This window comes from Suncus etruscus, chromosome 1 (genome assembly GCF_024139225.1).
Source record: "Suncus etruscus isolate mSunEtr1 chromosome 1, mSunEtr1.pri.cur, whole genome shotgun sequence".
In the NCBI taxonomy this organism is placed as follows: domain Eukaryota; kingdom Metazoa; phylum Chordata; class Mammalia; order Eulipotyphla; family Soricidae; genus Suncus; species Suncus etruscus.
This window is the reverse complement of record NC_064848.1, coordinates 1,068,212-1,083,309: the sequence shown is the minus strand read 5'-3', so window position 1 is coordinate 1,083,309 and position 15,098 is coordinate 1,068,212. Positions and strand designations below refer to the sequence as shown.

The 15,098-nt window shown below is 45.3% G+C and overlaps 1 protein-coding gene across 1 annotated transcript in view; it reads left to right on the top strand.

Moving 5' to 3' along the window:
- Nucleotides 1-1,485: 1,485 nt before the first annotated feature.
- The window catches only part of LEO1 (LEO1 homolog, Paf1/RNA polymerase II complex component), a 34,678-nt gene continuing 21,065 nt past the window's right edge, over nt 1,486-15,098 (top strand). Inside the window, 7 exon segments of the mRNA XM_049778649.1 lie at nt 1,486-1,543; nt 10,355-10,371; nt 10,373-10,446; nt 10,448-10,484; nt 10,486-10,543; nt 10,546-11,118; nt 11,631-11,726. Coding sequence (XP_049634606.1) covers nt 1,486-1,543; nt 10,355-10,371; nt 10,373-10,446; nt 10,448-10,484; nt 10,486-10,543; nt 10,546-11,118; nt 11,631-11,726 — 913 coding nt within the window.

Genomic DNA, 15,098 nt, shown 5'->3' with positions numbered 1-15,098 from the left:
AAAGAAAGGAAGGAAGGAAGGAAGGAAGGAAGGAAGAAAGAAAGAAAGAAAGAAAGAAAGAAAGGAAGAAAGAATGTGGAACCAATCATGTATACTGTGAAAATTAAACTATATTAACCAATGAAATACTTAGCCTGCTAAAGCCTGTTAACTCCATATAAACTGCCTGTTAGTTTCCTAGAGGGCCTTCGTCTTCTTTCAGCTAGAGCTGATTAAACTCCCTTTTGCATTTTACGTTATCAGAGATGGTCTTTGACCCTTAGCATGGGTCAGATCATCTGCTCAGACCCTAGCAAAATTTGACTTTACCTTATGAAAACAGAATAGTACTAAAGTGGAAGGGGAGGGGAGACAAACACTTAAAAAAAAAAAAAAAAAAGGAGAGCCAGAGCAAAAAATGGGTAAGGTGTTTTGCCTTGCACGTGGCTGACCTGGGTTTGATTAATTCCCAGCATCACATATGGTCTTCAGAGGCAGCCAGGAGTGATTTCTGAGTGCTGCCAGGTATGCCCCCCCCCCCAAAAGAAACAAAATCAAGTTACTCTGGAGTTGTTTTTGTTCAATACATGTCAAGTTCTCCATGCCTGGTAACAAATTAGGAGATTGTGACTTTGAAAATATGACTAAACTTTAACACTCCAGGTTAATTTAGTCAGACCCAAACTCCAAAGACCGAATCTCTGTTTCTCTGGACAGGCTAGATGGATTCCTGGAATGGGAGTAGCCTGGTGTCAAGTGGTGTCAAGTCATATGTGCAGGAGCTAAAATTCTTTGGAGTGATTTCGCTAAAATCTATCAAGTTTATCATGAGAGTGAGTAAAAACGCATAAATGCTCCCCCCGAGCCTGCCAGGAGTGATTTCTGAGCGTAGAGCCAGAAGTAACCCTGAGTGCTGCAGGGTGTGACCCAAAAAGTAAAAGTAAAAAAAAAAATGAATCTATCTTTTCTAAGGAGACTCAATGAAAAGGAAACCAAATCACAATAAAGCTAATGTGTTTCTCTCTCCTGTGCTCAAGAAAGTTAGTTCTATTTCATGTATGTATGCAGGTTGTTTTTGTTTTGCTTTTTTTTGCTCAGGCCTTACTCCTAGCTTTGTGCTAGGAAACCACATGTGGTGCTAGACGTTGTAGCTGGGATCAGTTGTAGCCCTGTCCTTGGCTCTCTGGCCCCGCCCCGCCCGGCCCGCAGACACCGCGCAGGCGCCCGGGCGGCGAATCGGCGCGAGGGCCGGCCGGAGGGAGGGGCGGCGCCTTGCGACAGTGTCGTGCTCGCCGGCCGGGGCCGTAAAGCACGCGGGAGCCTGCCGCCCGGCCCGCCCGGCCCGCCCGGCCCGCAGACACCGCGCAGGCGCCCGGGCGGCGAATGGGCGCGAGGCCGGCCGGAGGGAGGGAGGGGCGGCGCCTTGCGACAGTGTCGCGCTCGCCGGCCGGGGCCGTAAAGCGCGCGCTTCCTGCCGAGCTGCCGCCGCCGCCGCCGCCGCGCGCCATGGCGGACCTGGAGGACCTCTTCGGCAGCGACGCGGACAGCGACGCGGAGCGCAAAGGTGGGCGGGTGTGCGCGGGCGCCGGGCGCCGGAGGGGCCGAGGCGGCGCGGTCTCGGAGCTCTGCTCTGCTCGGGGACGAACGGGGCCTGCCTCTGCCCACGCTCACGCCCCATGGGCTCAGCACCACCGTCCTTCTGCCTGCAAGGCAAACGCCCTCCTCCATGCTGTCTCTCCGCCCCCCTTCTCCGATCTTTATTGAAACACCTTGGTCACAAATACGGTTGTAGTTGCGTGATTCCAGTCGTGCAAAGAGCACCCCTTCATCGGTGCAACACTCCCCCCACCACTGCCCCAGATCTCCCTCCTCCCCTCTCCACCCTGCACTCAGACAGGCTTTCTACATCCCTCACTCACTGACAGTGTTATGATAGTTCTCAGTGTAGTTATTTCTCTAACTGCACTCACCACTCTTTGTGGTGAGCTTCATGTAGTGAGCTGGACCTTCCAGCCCTCCTCTCTTTGTCTCCGAGGATTATTGCAGAAATGTCTATTATTTTTCTTACAACCCATAGATGAGTGAGACTATTCTGCATCTCTCTCTCTCTCTCCCTCTGACTTATTTCACTCAGCATGATAGATTCCATGTCCATCCATGTATAGGAAAGCTTCATGACTTCATCTCTCCTGACGGCTACATAGTATTCCATGTTGTATATGTACCACAGTTTCTTTAGCCATTCCTCTGTGGAAGGGCATCTTGGTTGTTTCCAGAGTCTGGCTGTGGTAAATAGTGCTGCAAGGAATATAGGTGTAAGGAAGGGATTTTTGTATTGGATTTTTGTGTTTCTAGGGTATATCCCTAGGAGTGGTATAGCTGGGTCGAATGGGAGCTCAATTTCCATATTGCTTTCCATAAAGGTTGAACTAGACGGCATTCCCCCCAGCAGTGGATAAGAGTTCCTTTCTCCCCACATCCCCACCAGCACTGCTTATTGCCATTCTTTGTGATGTGCGCCAATCTCTGTGGCGTGAGATGGTACCTCAGAGTTGTTTTGATTTGCATCTCCCTGATGATTAGAGATGTGGAGCATCTTTTCATGTGCCTTTTGGCCATTTGCATTTCTTCTTTTACAAAGTGTCTGTTATTTCTTCCCCCCATTTTTTGATGGGGGCATATTATTTTTCAAAGCAGGGTCTGGACCACCTTAAGGACATGAGCACGTGTGCCATATGTCCCTAGGTTACTAACTTTGCAAAGCGAGACTCTGATCATCTCAAGGTCATTGAGAATGTACTCCATAGTTAAATCAAGTCTTCCAAACTCAGCTTGCCCTTTGGCAGGTTTTGCACTCTGGTGTTAGTCTGCTTAAAGTTAAACTCTTTGAAGTATGGGGTCTTTTTCTTGTCAAAATGAAAATATGTTCTTCATACCGTACTTCTAGTACTCATCCCTCAGTTTACTTCCATGCTTAATGCATATTGCATACATAATTGACTGGATAGAGACTATGGTAAGGTGCAGCCTGCTGCACTTTTCCAATGCAAACTCGCATCTGGGAAATTGATGTACAGATTTGCTTGCTGCTCTGGCCTACCACATTGTTCCTACTAGTAAGTTTATTGCTGTTTTTCTCTGCCTAACCATTGGATAATAGGCCTCTTCAGGATTTACTTTCTCATCTGTTCTTGATCCATAAGAGGAGCATGACCCATATTTTCTACCTACTTCATTATCTCCTTGGGCATTTCTTTAGAGTAACAATGACTTAATGCTCAGAAAAACAAACAAAAATCTAGAGGTAGGATTCTTACCTGGGCCTAAAGTATATCCTTCATATATAAATGTGCCATTTGTGCGGCCAGAGTGGTAAGAACAGCAGGTAGGGTGCTTGCCTTGCATGCTGCCAATCCAGGTTTGATCCCGGCATCCCTTATGGTCCCCCATGAGAGATTTCTGAGCACAGAGCCAGGAGAAACCCCTGAGTACCTCGGGGTGTGGCCCTCAAACAAACAAACAAAAGTGCCTTTGGAGGGAGGCATTACTCCTAGCTCAGTGTTTCTAGGATGGCTTCCAGCGGTGCTGGGCCATGGGCAGGGATGGACCAAACGGTGCCAGATGAAAAGTACATGTCCCAACTCTTTAGACTGTCTATCAAGCCTCTAGGTCTTTTACATCTTATTCCTAATGTGTCTTGTAGTTTTTATTGTAGAAGCACTGTCTCCCTAAAGCCTCTGTATTGCCTCAGGTAGAAATGTTAAAGGTAGGCTCGAGTGATAGCAGAATGGGTAGGGCGTTTTTGCCTTGTATGTGGCTGATCTGGGTTTGATCCCCAGCAACCCATATGGTTCCTCAGCATTGTCAGGAGTAATTCCTGAGGGCAGAGCTAGGAGAAACCACTTAGCATCACTGGATCACTGGGTATAGTGCTCTCCCTCCCCCAAATGTTAAAAGTGGCTGTTTTGGATTTTTTTTTTTTGTTTGCTTTTTGTTTTTTGTTTTTGGGCCACACCCGATAACGTTTAGGGGTTATTCCTGCCTATGCACTCAGAAATTGCTCCTGGCTTGGGGGATCATATGGGACACCGGGGGGTTGAACCACGGTCTGTCCTAGGCTAGTGCAGGCAAGGCAGGCTCCTTACTGCCTGCGCCAACGATCTGGCCCCAATTTTTTTTTTTTTTTGGCCATATCTTACTTTGGGGAATACTTAAGGAATCATATGTGATACCATGAATTTAAATGTAAATGAACCTTTGCTAGGGAAGTGCTCTACCCACTGTCCTATCTGTCTGTCCTCTAATACTTTGGGAAGCTCCTGGAGATGGGGGACCAGTTGCTAGGCAAATATTCTGTGTGATTAGAAAGCTAGAAGTCTAGTTCAATACCTTTACCCTTCCTGTGGGGAAAGAGGACTGGGAGTTGAGGTCTGAGGTCTGTTGCCAAAGAGGCAGGCAGGCAGGCAGGCAGGCCTTCTGTAAAGGCTTTCAAGGGAAATGCTTTGGAGAGCTTTGATTGGGTGAACAAGGGAAGGCTTGGGGGAGAATGGTGCTCCCACCGAGAACATGGCTCAGTGCTAGGGCTGGGGTATCTCCTGTCAGTGCTCTTTGAGAACTCTGTAGTGTTTCTTCATGTAAAACATGTCTTTAGTCTATTGAGCTCTGTTTCCAGTTCCAGAGATGTTTGTTACAGGTCAGAGAGATAATACAGGGCTTATGATACAGGCCTTGCATAAAGTGGAACTGGTTTGAATTGCTGGCACCGCATATGGTTCCTTGGGTCTCGCAGCCAGAGAGATACCTGAATACAGTCCAGAGTAAGCCTTGAGCACCACCTGCGATGGCCCCCAAACAAATCCACCAACAAACGGCTTGTAAGGGCCTGTTTTACCTTGAGTCCATTTTGGTGGCTCATATGTTTCAAAAGGAATCAATTTATTTCATTTACTACTTTTTTTCTACACACAGCAGTGCACAGGGGTAACTCCTGGCAGACTTGGGGGACCATTTAGGTTGCTGGAGATCTAACCCGGGTTGGTTGCATTCAAGGCAATCCCCCTACCTGACGTGCTATTGTTGCTCTAGCCCATTTAACTTTTTTAATTTCTTTTGTACACAGTTTGTAATAGTCTCTTGGTGTATTTAGGTTGTCTCCCAGCATTGCTTGGAAACTACCCGGTTCTCTTTGGCCCTGTGATGCCCAGCCTGATGGTTAGCTCCTGGGTCCTGAGGTCATCATCAGGGCACACCTTGCAGTAGGGTGGGCACTCGTGATCTTTATTATGTTTGTAAAAGGTATGGTAATGTTACCACTTGCATTCCTAATTTCATCCATCTGATTCTTTGAGCTTCTTGGTCATTTGAGCTAATGTTTGTCCAAATTTTGGTTTCATTGATTCTATCTATTAATTCATCTCTGCTCTAATCTTTATTATTCCGCTCATTTTTCTTTATTCGATTTTAGGACCACTCTTGCCTCTTTCTCAGGGCTTACTCCTCCTGGCTCTCTGCTTAGGGTTTACTCATGGCATTGTGTGTGGAACCATCTGAGGTTCTTGTGTTAAAATCTTTCAGATTTGTTAGCAGTTCTATTACATGTTCGATAGTTCATCATTTGGTGTTTAAGAATGTAAAGTCTCTTTAATTTTTTCCTCTTTGAGGGTCCATACCTGGCCATATTCAGGGCTTACTCCTGGTTCTGAAATTTTGGCATGTTCAGGGAACCATACAGAGTGCCAAGGATTGAACCTGGGTTGGCTGCACACAAGACAAACTCCTTAATGCCTGTACTATTTTTCAGTCTCCTTTTTTTTTTTTTTTTTTGATTTTGGTTTTTGGGTCACACCCGGGAGTGCTCAGGGGTTCCTCCTGGCTCTATGCTCAGAAATCGCTCCTGGCAGGCTCAGGGGACCATATTGGATGCGGGGATTCAATCCACCATCCTTCTGCATGCAAGGCAAATGCCTTACTTCCATGCTATCTCTCCAGCCCCTCAGTCTCCCTTCTTGATGTCTTGATTCCTTGTTTGAGAATTGCCCATTCCTATTCTTTATAATTTTTTGAAATTTGAAGTCTATATTGTCTGATATAAGAATGGCTACCCTGGGCTCTTTTTCTTTTTTCCCAAGGGATTTGGTGGGTGGTCACATCATACTCGTGCTCAGGGCTTACTCCTGGTGGAACTCATTAATTTTTTTTGGTTTTGGGGCCACACCCATTTGACGCTCAGGGGTTACTCCTGGCTATGTGCTCAGAAATCGCCCCTGGCTTGGGGGGACCATATGGGACTCCGAACCGTGGTCTGCGCGCCACTTTCCCGGCCCCTGAACTCATTGATTAAACCTGGGTTGGCTGTGTCTTGAGGCAACATACAACCACATCATGAACTCTAGCCTTTTTTTTTTTTTTTTTTTTTTTTAATAAAGGACTGGTTGTAGGGCTGGAGCGATAGCACAGCAGGTAAGGCATTTGCCTTGCACAGGGCTGACCTGGATTGGATCCCTGGCATCTCATATAGTTCCAGTGCCCACCAGGAGTGATTTCTGAGCACAAATCCAGGAGTAACCCCTGAGCATCTCTGGGTATGGCCCCCAAACCAAAATAAAGAAAAAGGACTTGTTGCCTATAAGATTGTCTCCAGACTTTGACTTTGGGCCTGTGTTTACCAGGCCTATTGATGTGTCTTTTGTAGGCTGCAGAAAATTGGATTCAGTTTTCTGATCCATCCTATCACTCTGTCTCTTGATTGCTTCCGGCTGTTGATATTGAATGAGACTATTGAGAAGCAGGATGTTGCTGCCATCATTTTTTATAAATTATGCTTGTTTGTGAGGTTTTATTTTTTCTTTGAAAGAAATTCCTTTAATTTTTCTTGCAAAATAGGCTTTAGGGGTTTTAACTCCTAAGTTGTTGCTTGTTCATGACACTTTTTATTGTTCCATCAAATCTGAATGATAATTTAGCTGGAGAATCTTCCTGGTGAGATGTTCATTTCATTTAGTTTTTTTTTTTTGGGGGGGGTCACACTCGGCAGCACTCAGGGGTCACTCTTGGCTCTACATTCAGAAATCGCTCCTGGCAGGCTCAGTGGACCATATGGGATGCCAGGATTCAAACCTTCTGCATATCTCTCTGGCCCCTCATTTAGTTTTTTTTTTAATGTTTCACCGTTCTTTTTTGACCAATAGTCTCATTTTATAGATCTGTTTTGAATCTAATGGTAGTTTCTTTGTGATTGCCTTCTTCAGTCTTGCTGAGATAATGTGTGTATGTATTATGTATGCATGTATGTATGTGTTTTTGAGCCACAAACAGCAGTAGTCAGGCCTTTTTCCTCGCTCTACACTCAGGGATCACTCCTGGTGGGCGTGGGGAATCCATCATGTGTGGAACTGGGGATCCAAATGGGTTGGCCTCAACCAGGGAAGTGCCCACCTATTGTACTATCATTCTGACCTTGCTCTCAATCTTTTGTTCTTGTTCTTGGCTTTTGTCATTCCTATTACAATTGGGTCATTTTTTTTTTTTTTTGGTTTTTGGTTTTTGGTTTTTGGGCCACACCCGGCAGTGCTCAGGGGTTACTCCTGGCTGTCTGCTCAGAAATAGCTCCTGGCAGGCACAGGGGACCATATGGGACACCGGGATTCGAACCAACCACCTTTGGTCTTGGATCGGCTGCTTGCAAGGCAAACGCCGCTGTGCTATCTCTCCGGGCCCCCTTTTTTTTTTCTGGTTTATTTATTTGTTTGCTTTTTGAGCCACGCCCAGTGATGCTCAGGGGTTACTCCTGGCTATACACTCAGAAATTGCTCCTGGCTTGGAGGACCATATGGGACACCAGAGGATCGAACCGTGGTCTGTCCTAGGTTAGCCCTGTGCAAGACAAACGCCCTACCGCTGGTGCCACCGCTCCAACCCCAATTGGCTCCTTTATTTGTTTTTGTTTCTGTTATTGTTTTTGGCTCTACCTGGTGGTGATCAGAGGTTTGACTCTGCACTCAGAAATCACTCTTGGGGATGCGTGGGGTACCATGATGGATATTGAAGATCAAAACTGGGTTGGCAACTTGCTAGGTAAGCACACTACCCACGCTGGCCCCAATTGGGTCTGTATTTACTGCTTTGGGCCTCTTTGGTCTGGGTCCCTACATTCCTCAACTTTGGGAAATTCTTTTTTTTTTTTTTTTTGTTTTTGTTTTTGTTTTTGGGTCACACCCGGCAGCGCTCAGGTGCCACTTCTGGCTCCATGCTCAGAAATCGCTCCTGGCAGGCTTGGGGGACCATATGGGATGCCGGAATTCAGACCACTGCCCTTCTGCATGCAAGGCAAATGCCTTACCTCTATGCTGTCTCTCCGGCCCCAGCTTTGGAAAATTCTTTTTTTTTTTTTTTTTTTGATTTTGGGTCAAACACGGCAGCACTCAGGGGTTACTCCTGGCTCCATGCACAGAAATCACTCCTGGCAGGCTCAGGGTCCATATGGGATGCTGGAATTCGAACCAATGACCTTCTACATGAAAGGCAAATGCCTTACCTCCATGCTATCTCTTTGACCCCGGAAAATTCTTATCTATGATTTCTTTGCTAGAGGTACTTAATCAGATTTGCTTTCTTGTTTCTCAGGGATCATGATGGTTCTTATATTATTCCTCTTGACCTCATCCCATAGTTTTCTGGTGTGCTGTTCATTTATTTTCACTTTTCCCTGTCTTCTGTTTTAAAAGATTTCCTGTATCCCCTCTTGGGAACTCTGTGATCTTTTTAGCTGCTGTTGTTACTCTGCTGTTGAATTTTTCTGTAGTTTGTTATTTTACTGCTGAGGACTTCAGTTGAGTTTTATATTTGATGTATCATCCTCTGTCACAGTCTTGTGCATTGCTGACCACCTGTTGATTGCCAGTCCCATCATCTATTTGAGCTCATTAAACATCCTTTCCATGGCATCTTTGGTCACTGAGAGGTTACAGAGCTGGTTGATACTTACCGAACCTTCTGCACTTTTTGGTTTGGGGGCCATACGTGGTAGTCCTTGGAATTATGTCCAAGGCAAGTGCCCTGCCTGCTGTACGATTGCTTCAGCCCTAACTATTTCTTTTGGTGGTTCTTATTATTTTTGGGGGACCACACTCGGCAGTGCTTAGGGCTCTATACTGGCTCTGTACTCAAAAATTATTCCTGGTGTTTCTAGGGGGACCATATGGGATGATGAGGATCAAACCTGGGTTAGCTTCATGCAGAGCAAGTGCCCTACCCCCTGTGCTATTGCTCTGGCTTCTGTACTTTATTTACTCCTTGAGCTTGTGGGCTTCATATGTCTTCCCCATTGTGTTTGCTGGGTTCTGAAAGTAAATATTTTGGTTTCTGTCACTGGGGATTGCTGAGGGATTAGGCTGAGTGTTGCCCTACAAGTCCTTACCTAGTGACAGGAAGTATAAGTGAGTGAGTGCAGTGTGAGGTGTTCTTCCTCCTTCCTGTTCCTTTTCCTCCTCCTCCTCCTCTTCTTCCTCCTTCCTCCTCCCTTTCATACCCCTTCCTCTCCTAATTTTGTTGGCTCACACCCAGTGATGCTTAGGGGTTACTTCTGTGTTTAGGAATTACTCTTGGCGTTGCTTGGTGGAACCATATGGGTTGCCAGGGATCAATCCCAGGTTTGCTGAATGGAAAACAAACATCTTACCCACTGTACTAGCTCTCCAGTTCCCTTTTTTCTTCTCATGAAGTTTGCTCTTACGTGCTACAACTTTTGGCTAGTTTCTAGCATTCCGAGAAAATGGATTCTAACTTTTTCCCCCCACACCTAGCAGGACATAACTTCTGACTCTATGGTCAGGGGTCACTTTGGGGACCATATGGGGAACCAGGAGTTTGATCTGGGTTAGTTATATGCAAAACAAGTGCTTTTATCCCTATACTATGTTTCTGCCTCAGGCCTATTTTGGGGGAAGGGGGTCACACCTGGCAGTGTTGAGAGTGTACTCCTGGTTCTGATTTCAACAATCTCTCAGGAGACCATATGTATTCCCGGGCATTGCTTGTATGCATAGCAAGTTTCCTCCCTTCTATACTATTGCTCCAGCTCTGTAATCTAAGAATGATTACTTTTTACTTTTTTGTTTTTGGGCCACACCTGGTGATGCTCAGGGGTTACTCCTGGCTATGCACTCAGAAATCGCTCCTGGCTTGGGGGACCATATTGGATGCCAGGGGATCGAACCACGGTCCGAACTAGGTTACCGCTTGTAAAACAAATGCCCTACCTCCTGCATCACCGCTCTGGCCCTTCACTTTTTTTAATTGGTTTCAGGATGGCAACAACTTTTAATTGTTCTTTTAACTTGCCTTTGTTTGTTTGTTTGTTTTGGCTGTGATCGCATAGATTCTGATTCTGGATCTGGATTCAGAATCTGATCAAGAGAATGTCGCCTCCGGCAGGTATGCTTCTGGGAGTGAAAGCGATGCTGAAGAAAGATGGAGAAGGAAAACCAAGTAACAAAGAACTGTTTGTGAGATGACAGTGAGGATGAGGGAGTGTTCCTTCACAGTGGGAGTGAGAACCATTCGGAAAGATAGACAATAGGTCAGACGCATCTGAGTGTTCTGACCGGGAAGATAATGAAGATAATGACCCCTCAGATGTGGATCAGCACAGTGGATCAGAAGCCCAGAACGATGATGAGGATGAAGGGCACAGATCCGATGGAGAGAGCCATCACTCAGAAGCAGAAGGTTCTGAGAAAGCACAATCAGACGATGAAAAGTGGGGCCGAGAAGACAAAAGTGACCAATCCGATGATGAGAAGATGCCAAACTCGGATGATGATGATAGGGCACAAGGCTCTGATGAAGATAAACTGCAGAATTCTGATGATGATGAGAAGATGCAGAACACAGACGATGAGGAGAGGCCTCAGCTCTCAGACGACGAGAGACAGCAGCTCTCTGAAGAGGAGAAGGCCAACTCTGATGAGGAACAGCCAGCAGCCTCCGATAACGACGACGAGAAACAGAACTCTGATGATGAAGACCAGCCACAGATGTCGAATGAGGAGAAAATGCAAAACTCTGATGATGAAAGGCCACAGGCTTCAGATGAAGAACCCAGGCATTCAGATGATGAAGAGGAGCAGGAGCATAAATCAGGTAAAGCACCCATAAGAACCGAAATGCCTTCCTAGAGGCATCCAGACAACGTGTGGCCCATTCTTATCACTAACCCATTGTCTTAACTTATTTACAAGATTCTGTCCCACTTTTTCAACCTATTTATTTATTTATATTGTGAATTTGAAATTTTGGGGGGGGAGGTGTAGGATGTTACTTGGGTACGTGACTCCAGGGACAACTGCATGCAAAACAGGTGCCTTCCCCTTTTACTATCTCCACTATTCCATATTCCAGTGTTGCTTTTTTGGGAGGTAGGGATTTAGACCACACCTGGCAATGCTCAGGGTTGACTTTTGGGATCTGTTCTCAGGAATCACTCCAGCAGGATTTGCCTTGCTGAGAATAAAACACTCTGGGGCAGCTGTATGCAGGGCAGTACCTTACCCACCCTATCTCTCTGGCTCTTAAGTGTTGCCTTTAAAGTGCAAAATTTTAAGTTATATGACTTGATTATGCAAAACTTCTTATCTCTTAATAGAATCTGCAAGAGGGTAGCGATAGTGAAGATGAAGTTTTAGGAAAAAAACGGAAGAATGCAATTGCATCGATTCAGAAGCTGATAGGTGATACTGAGGTACCTAAAGGTATGCCTGCTTCTAGATGGGTATATATTTAACATACTACGTAAATGCATGTCTGTTTGTATCCTTTCTGCATTTAATTGTAGAATATTAAATATTCAAGTCCATATAAACTGCAAGATTCAAAGCAAGAGTGTTGGATATACCTGGTGGTTGTGGGGAGTGTACTCAGGTAAATGAGAAGCTGCTCATGCTTAATAATTCAAGAACTTACTTCATTCTTACTTAGAATAACTATGCTCAGGAACCTGAGCCTGTGGTTGGGTTTAGTTAGCAACAGCTATACTTTGGTAGATGAATAATGACAGTTCCAAGGCTTTTTTTTGTGTGTGTCGAACCTTGGCAATGATTGGGTTGTCACTCCCTAGTGGTGCTTAAAGGACCATGCAATCTCCAGGACTGAACCTAGGCCTCCCTCAGGCATAGCATGTAGCCTTTTAAGCTCTCTGTTTGATTGAGGACATTTTATTATTATTTTGTTCCTGTTTTGTGCCATACCTGGTAGTGCTCAGGGCTTACTCCTGGCTCTGTGCTCAGGGATAACATCTGGTGGGACTTGGTGGACTGTATGGGATGCCAAGGATTTAACCCAGGATGATTGCATGCAAGTCAAGCTTTCTATTTGCTGACTATCTCTCTGGCCCCATGAGGGCAACATATTATGTATTTAATAGGTTAACATTAAATAAAGAATCTGAGGGGCCGGAGAGATAGCACTGCGGTAGGGCTTTTGCCTTGCATGCTGCTGATCCAGGACAGAAGGTGGTCCCCCATATGGTCCCCCGTGCCTGCTGGGAGCAATTTCTGAGCACAGAGCCAGGAGTAACCCCTGATCGCTGCTGTGTATGACCGAAAACCCAAAAATAAATAAATAACCTGAGTTGTTCAAGCTATAAGTCCAATGAAGTGTTCCTGAAAACTTAGTATTATATAAAGTAGGTTTATTAAAAGGATGAAAGAACTCAGATGGTGGGGTCAGAGAGATAGCACAACGGTAAGGCGTTTGCCATGCATGCAGAAGGATCGTAGTTCAAATCCCGGCATCCCATATGGTCCCCTGTGCCTGCCAGGGGTGATTTCTGAACACAGAGCCAGGAGTAACCCCTGAGCGCTGCCCGGTGTGACCCAAAAAAACAAAAAAACAAAAAACTCAGATGGTGCTTTAAGTCTGTGCCTGACCCTGGTTTAATGTGGTGCTCCCCTGAACATCATTGGAACTCCTGAGGACTGCAAGCATGACCCTGCTTGCTGTTCTATGCATTGCTGGACTTGGGACAGCACTGTATTCTTGGATTCTAACATTGGACTATCTGGCCTGATTGGTCAAGAATTGAGATATTTGGGGGGCTGGAGCGATATAGCACAGTGGGGCATTTGCCTTGTATGTGGTTGACCCAGGTTCAATCCCCTGCATCCCATATAGTCCCCCGAGCTTGCCTGGAGCTAGGAATAACCCCTGAGCAAGACTGGGTATGGTCCAAAAACAAACAAAAAGAACTGAAGGATTCCTACCTCCTCACCCCCATCCCACACACACACACACATGCTCCCGCATTAAAAATGGCCCAGCTCCTCTAAGCTCCAAAAGAAGATAATGGCCACCATCTCTTCCTGGCCTCCAGGCTGATCCCTCTGGCATTTTCAGAAGGGGTTGGGATAGAGTCCCCTTTCTGCATAAAAAAATACAGCAACTCGGGCCAGTACCCAGCACAATGGGTAGCCTGACCCGGGCCAGGTTCGATCCCAGGTATCCCATATGGTTCCTGAGCCTGCCAGGAGTAATTTCTGAGCTCAGAGCCAGTAGTAACCCTTGAAAACCACTGCGTGTGGCACAGACACACATGCACACACACACACACACACCATAGAAAACAATACAGCAACCCAGTACCCCCCCAAACACACACACACACACACACACACACACACACACCATAGAAAACAATACAGCAACCCAGTACCCCCCCAAACACACACACACACACAGAGACACAGACACACACACACACACACACACAAAACAATGCAGCAACCCAGTACCATACCCTACCTTTCCACAGAAATGGCCCAGGTCTAATTTAACCTTATCAAGTTGCCAAGCCACTGACCTGTTTTAGATTTGTAGAGCCTCAAAATTTCATAGTAGCGTCATAGAAAATCTGACGTGAAAGTTACATACTGCCAAACTCATAGAGCTCAACTATTGCCAACAAATAGGTGAGGAAATACTGAGATACTGACTAGAGTAAGAGATATAACATGAAGATATAAGATAGTCATTTCAAATGGACCCTAGTTGATCTAAATTTTGATCATTTTATTTGTCTTTGTATTGTAACAAGCAATATAAAGTAAATTTGTCTGCAAATGGGTAGGATAGGGTCGTGGGTGGGAAACAGGTGAAATTGAATTTGAATATTTAATGTCTGGAATGACTAATTTTTAAACAACTTGGTAAATTACAGTATTACAATAAAAATGTTAAAAATAATTGATGGGAATAGTCCTTAAGGCTCTGAGAGCACTGCTTTGGGAGGACCCCTCTACTTCCACCAAAGTAAAATCTTTATCTAGAGGCCAGAGATACAGCTCAAAGGACTGGGACATGTGCTTTGCATGTCAGTGTCCTGGATATGATCTTTGGCTCCCAGCATGACTAAGTGATCCACCTAAATGAGAGTGGATTGAAGAGCAAATTCTGTGAGTTTCTCAGGTCTAGGGACAAAGATATGGTGTGAGTGGTTTGTGCAAGGCCTGGAGTTTGCTACCTAATGCCTTCCCTCACCCCCATTTGATCTTTCTAAGTGAATCTTTGAATCTATAGCTAGTAGTTTATGTGCATGGATCCTGGAACAAGGTAATCCAAACTAGAATCTTGGATTCTACTACAAATGCTACTTCCTAGCTGTATGTTTGTGGTCAGATTCGTTTAGTTGCTGACTGCATTTCTGTTTTGTGATCTGTGAAAGGGAAGATACAGGATGCTTAATCTTCTATACTTGTGAAGGTTAGATACTTAGATACATTTCTTCTTTATTATTGTGTATAGATGTCAATTGAGAATTTGGGGAGAGGAATGAGTATTGCTTGGGGCTTTGGGAATTTAATAGTAGTAGTGATCAGAATAGAAAGTCCATTTTTTGTAGAACTCAGATTTTGACAAGAGTCAAGGAAGGAGAGGGAGACTGGTAATTAGGTAGTGGGTGAATGAAATAAATAGTATTTTGGATAATAATAAGAATCAAAGGAAGTGAATCTAAGCCAGAATGACAATACAGTAGGTAGGGCTCTTTGCATGTGGCTGACCTGGGATCAAACCCTGTCACTCCATATGATCTTCTGAGCTTATCAAGAGTGATACGTGAGTCAGGAATA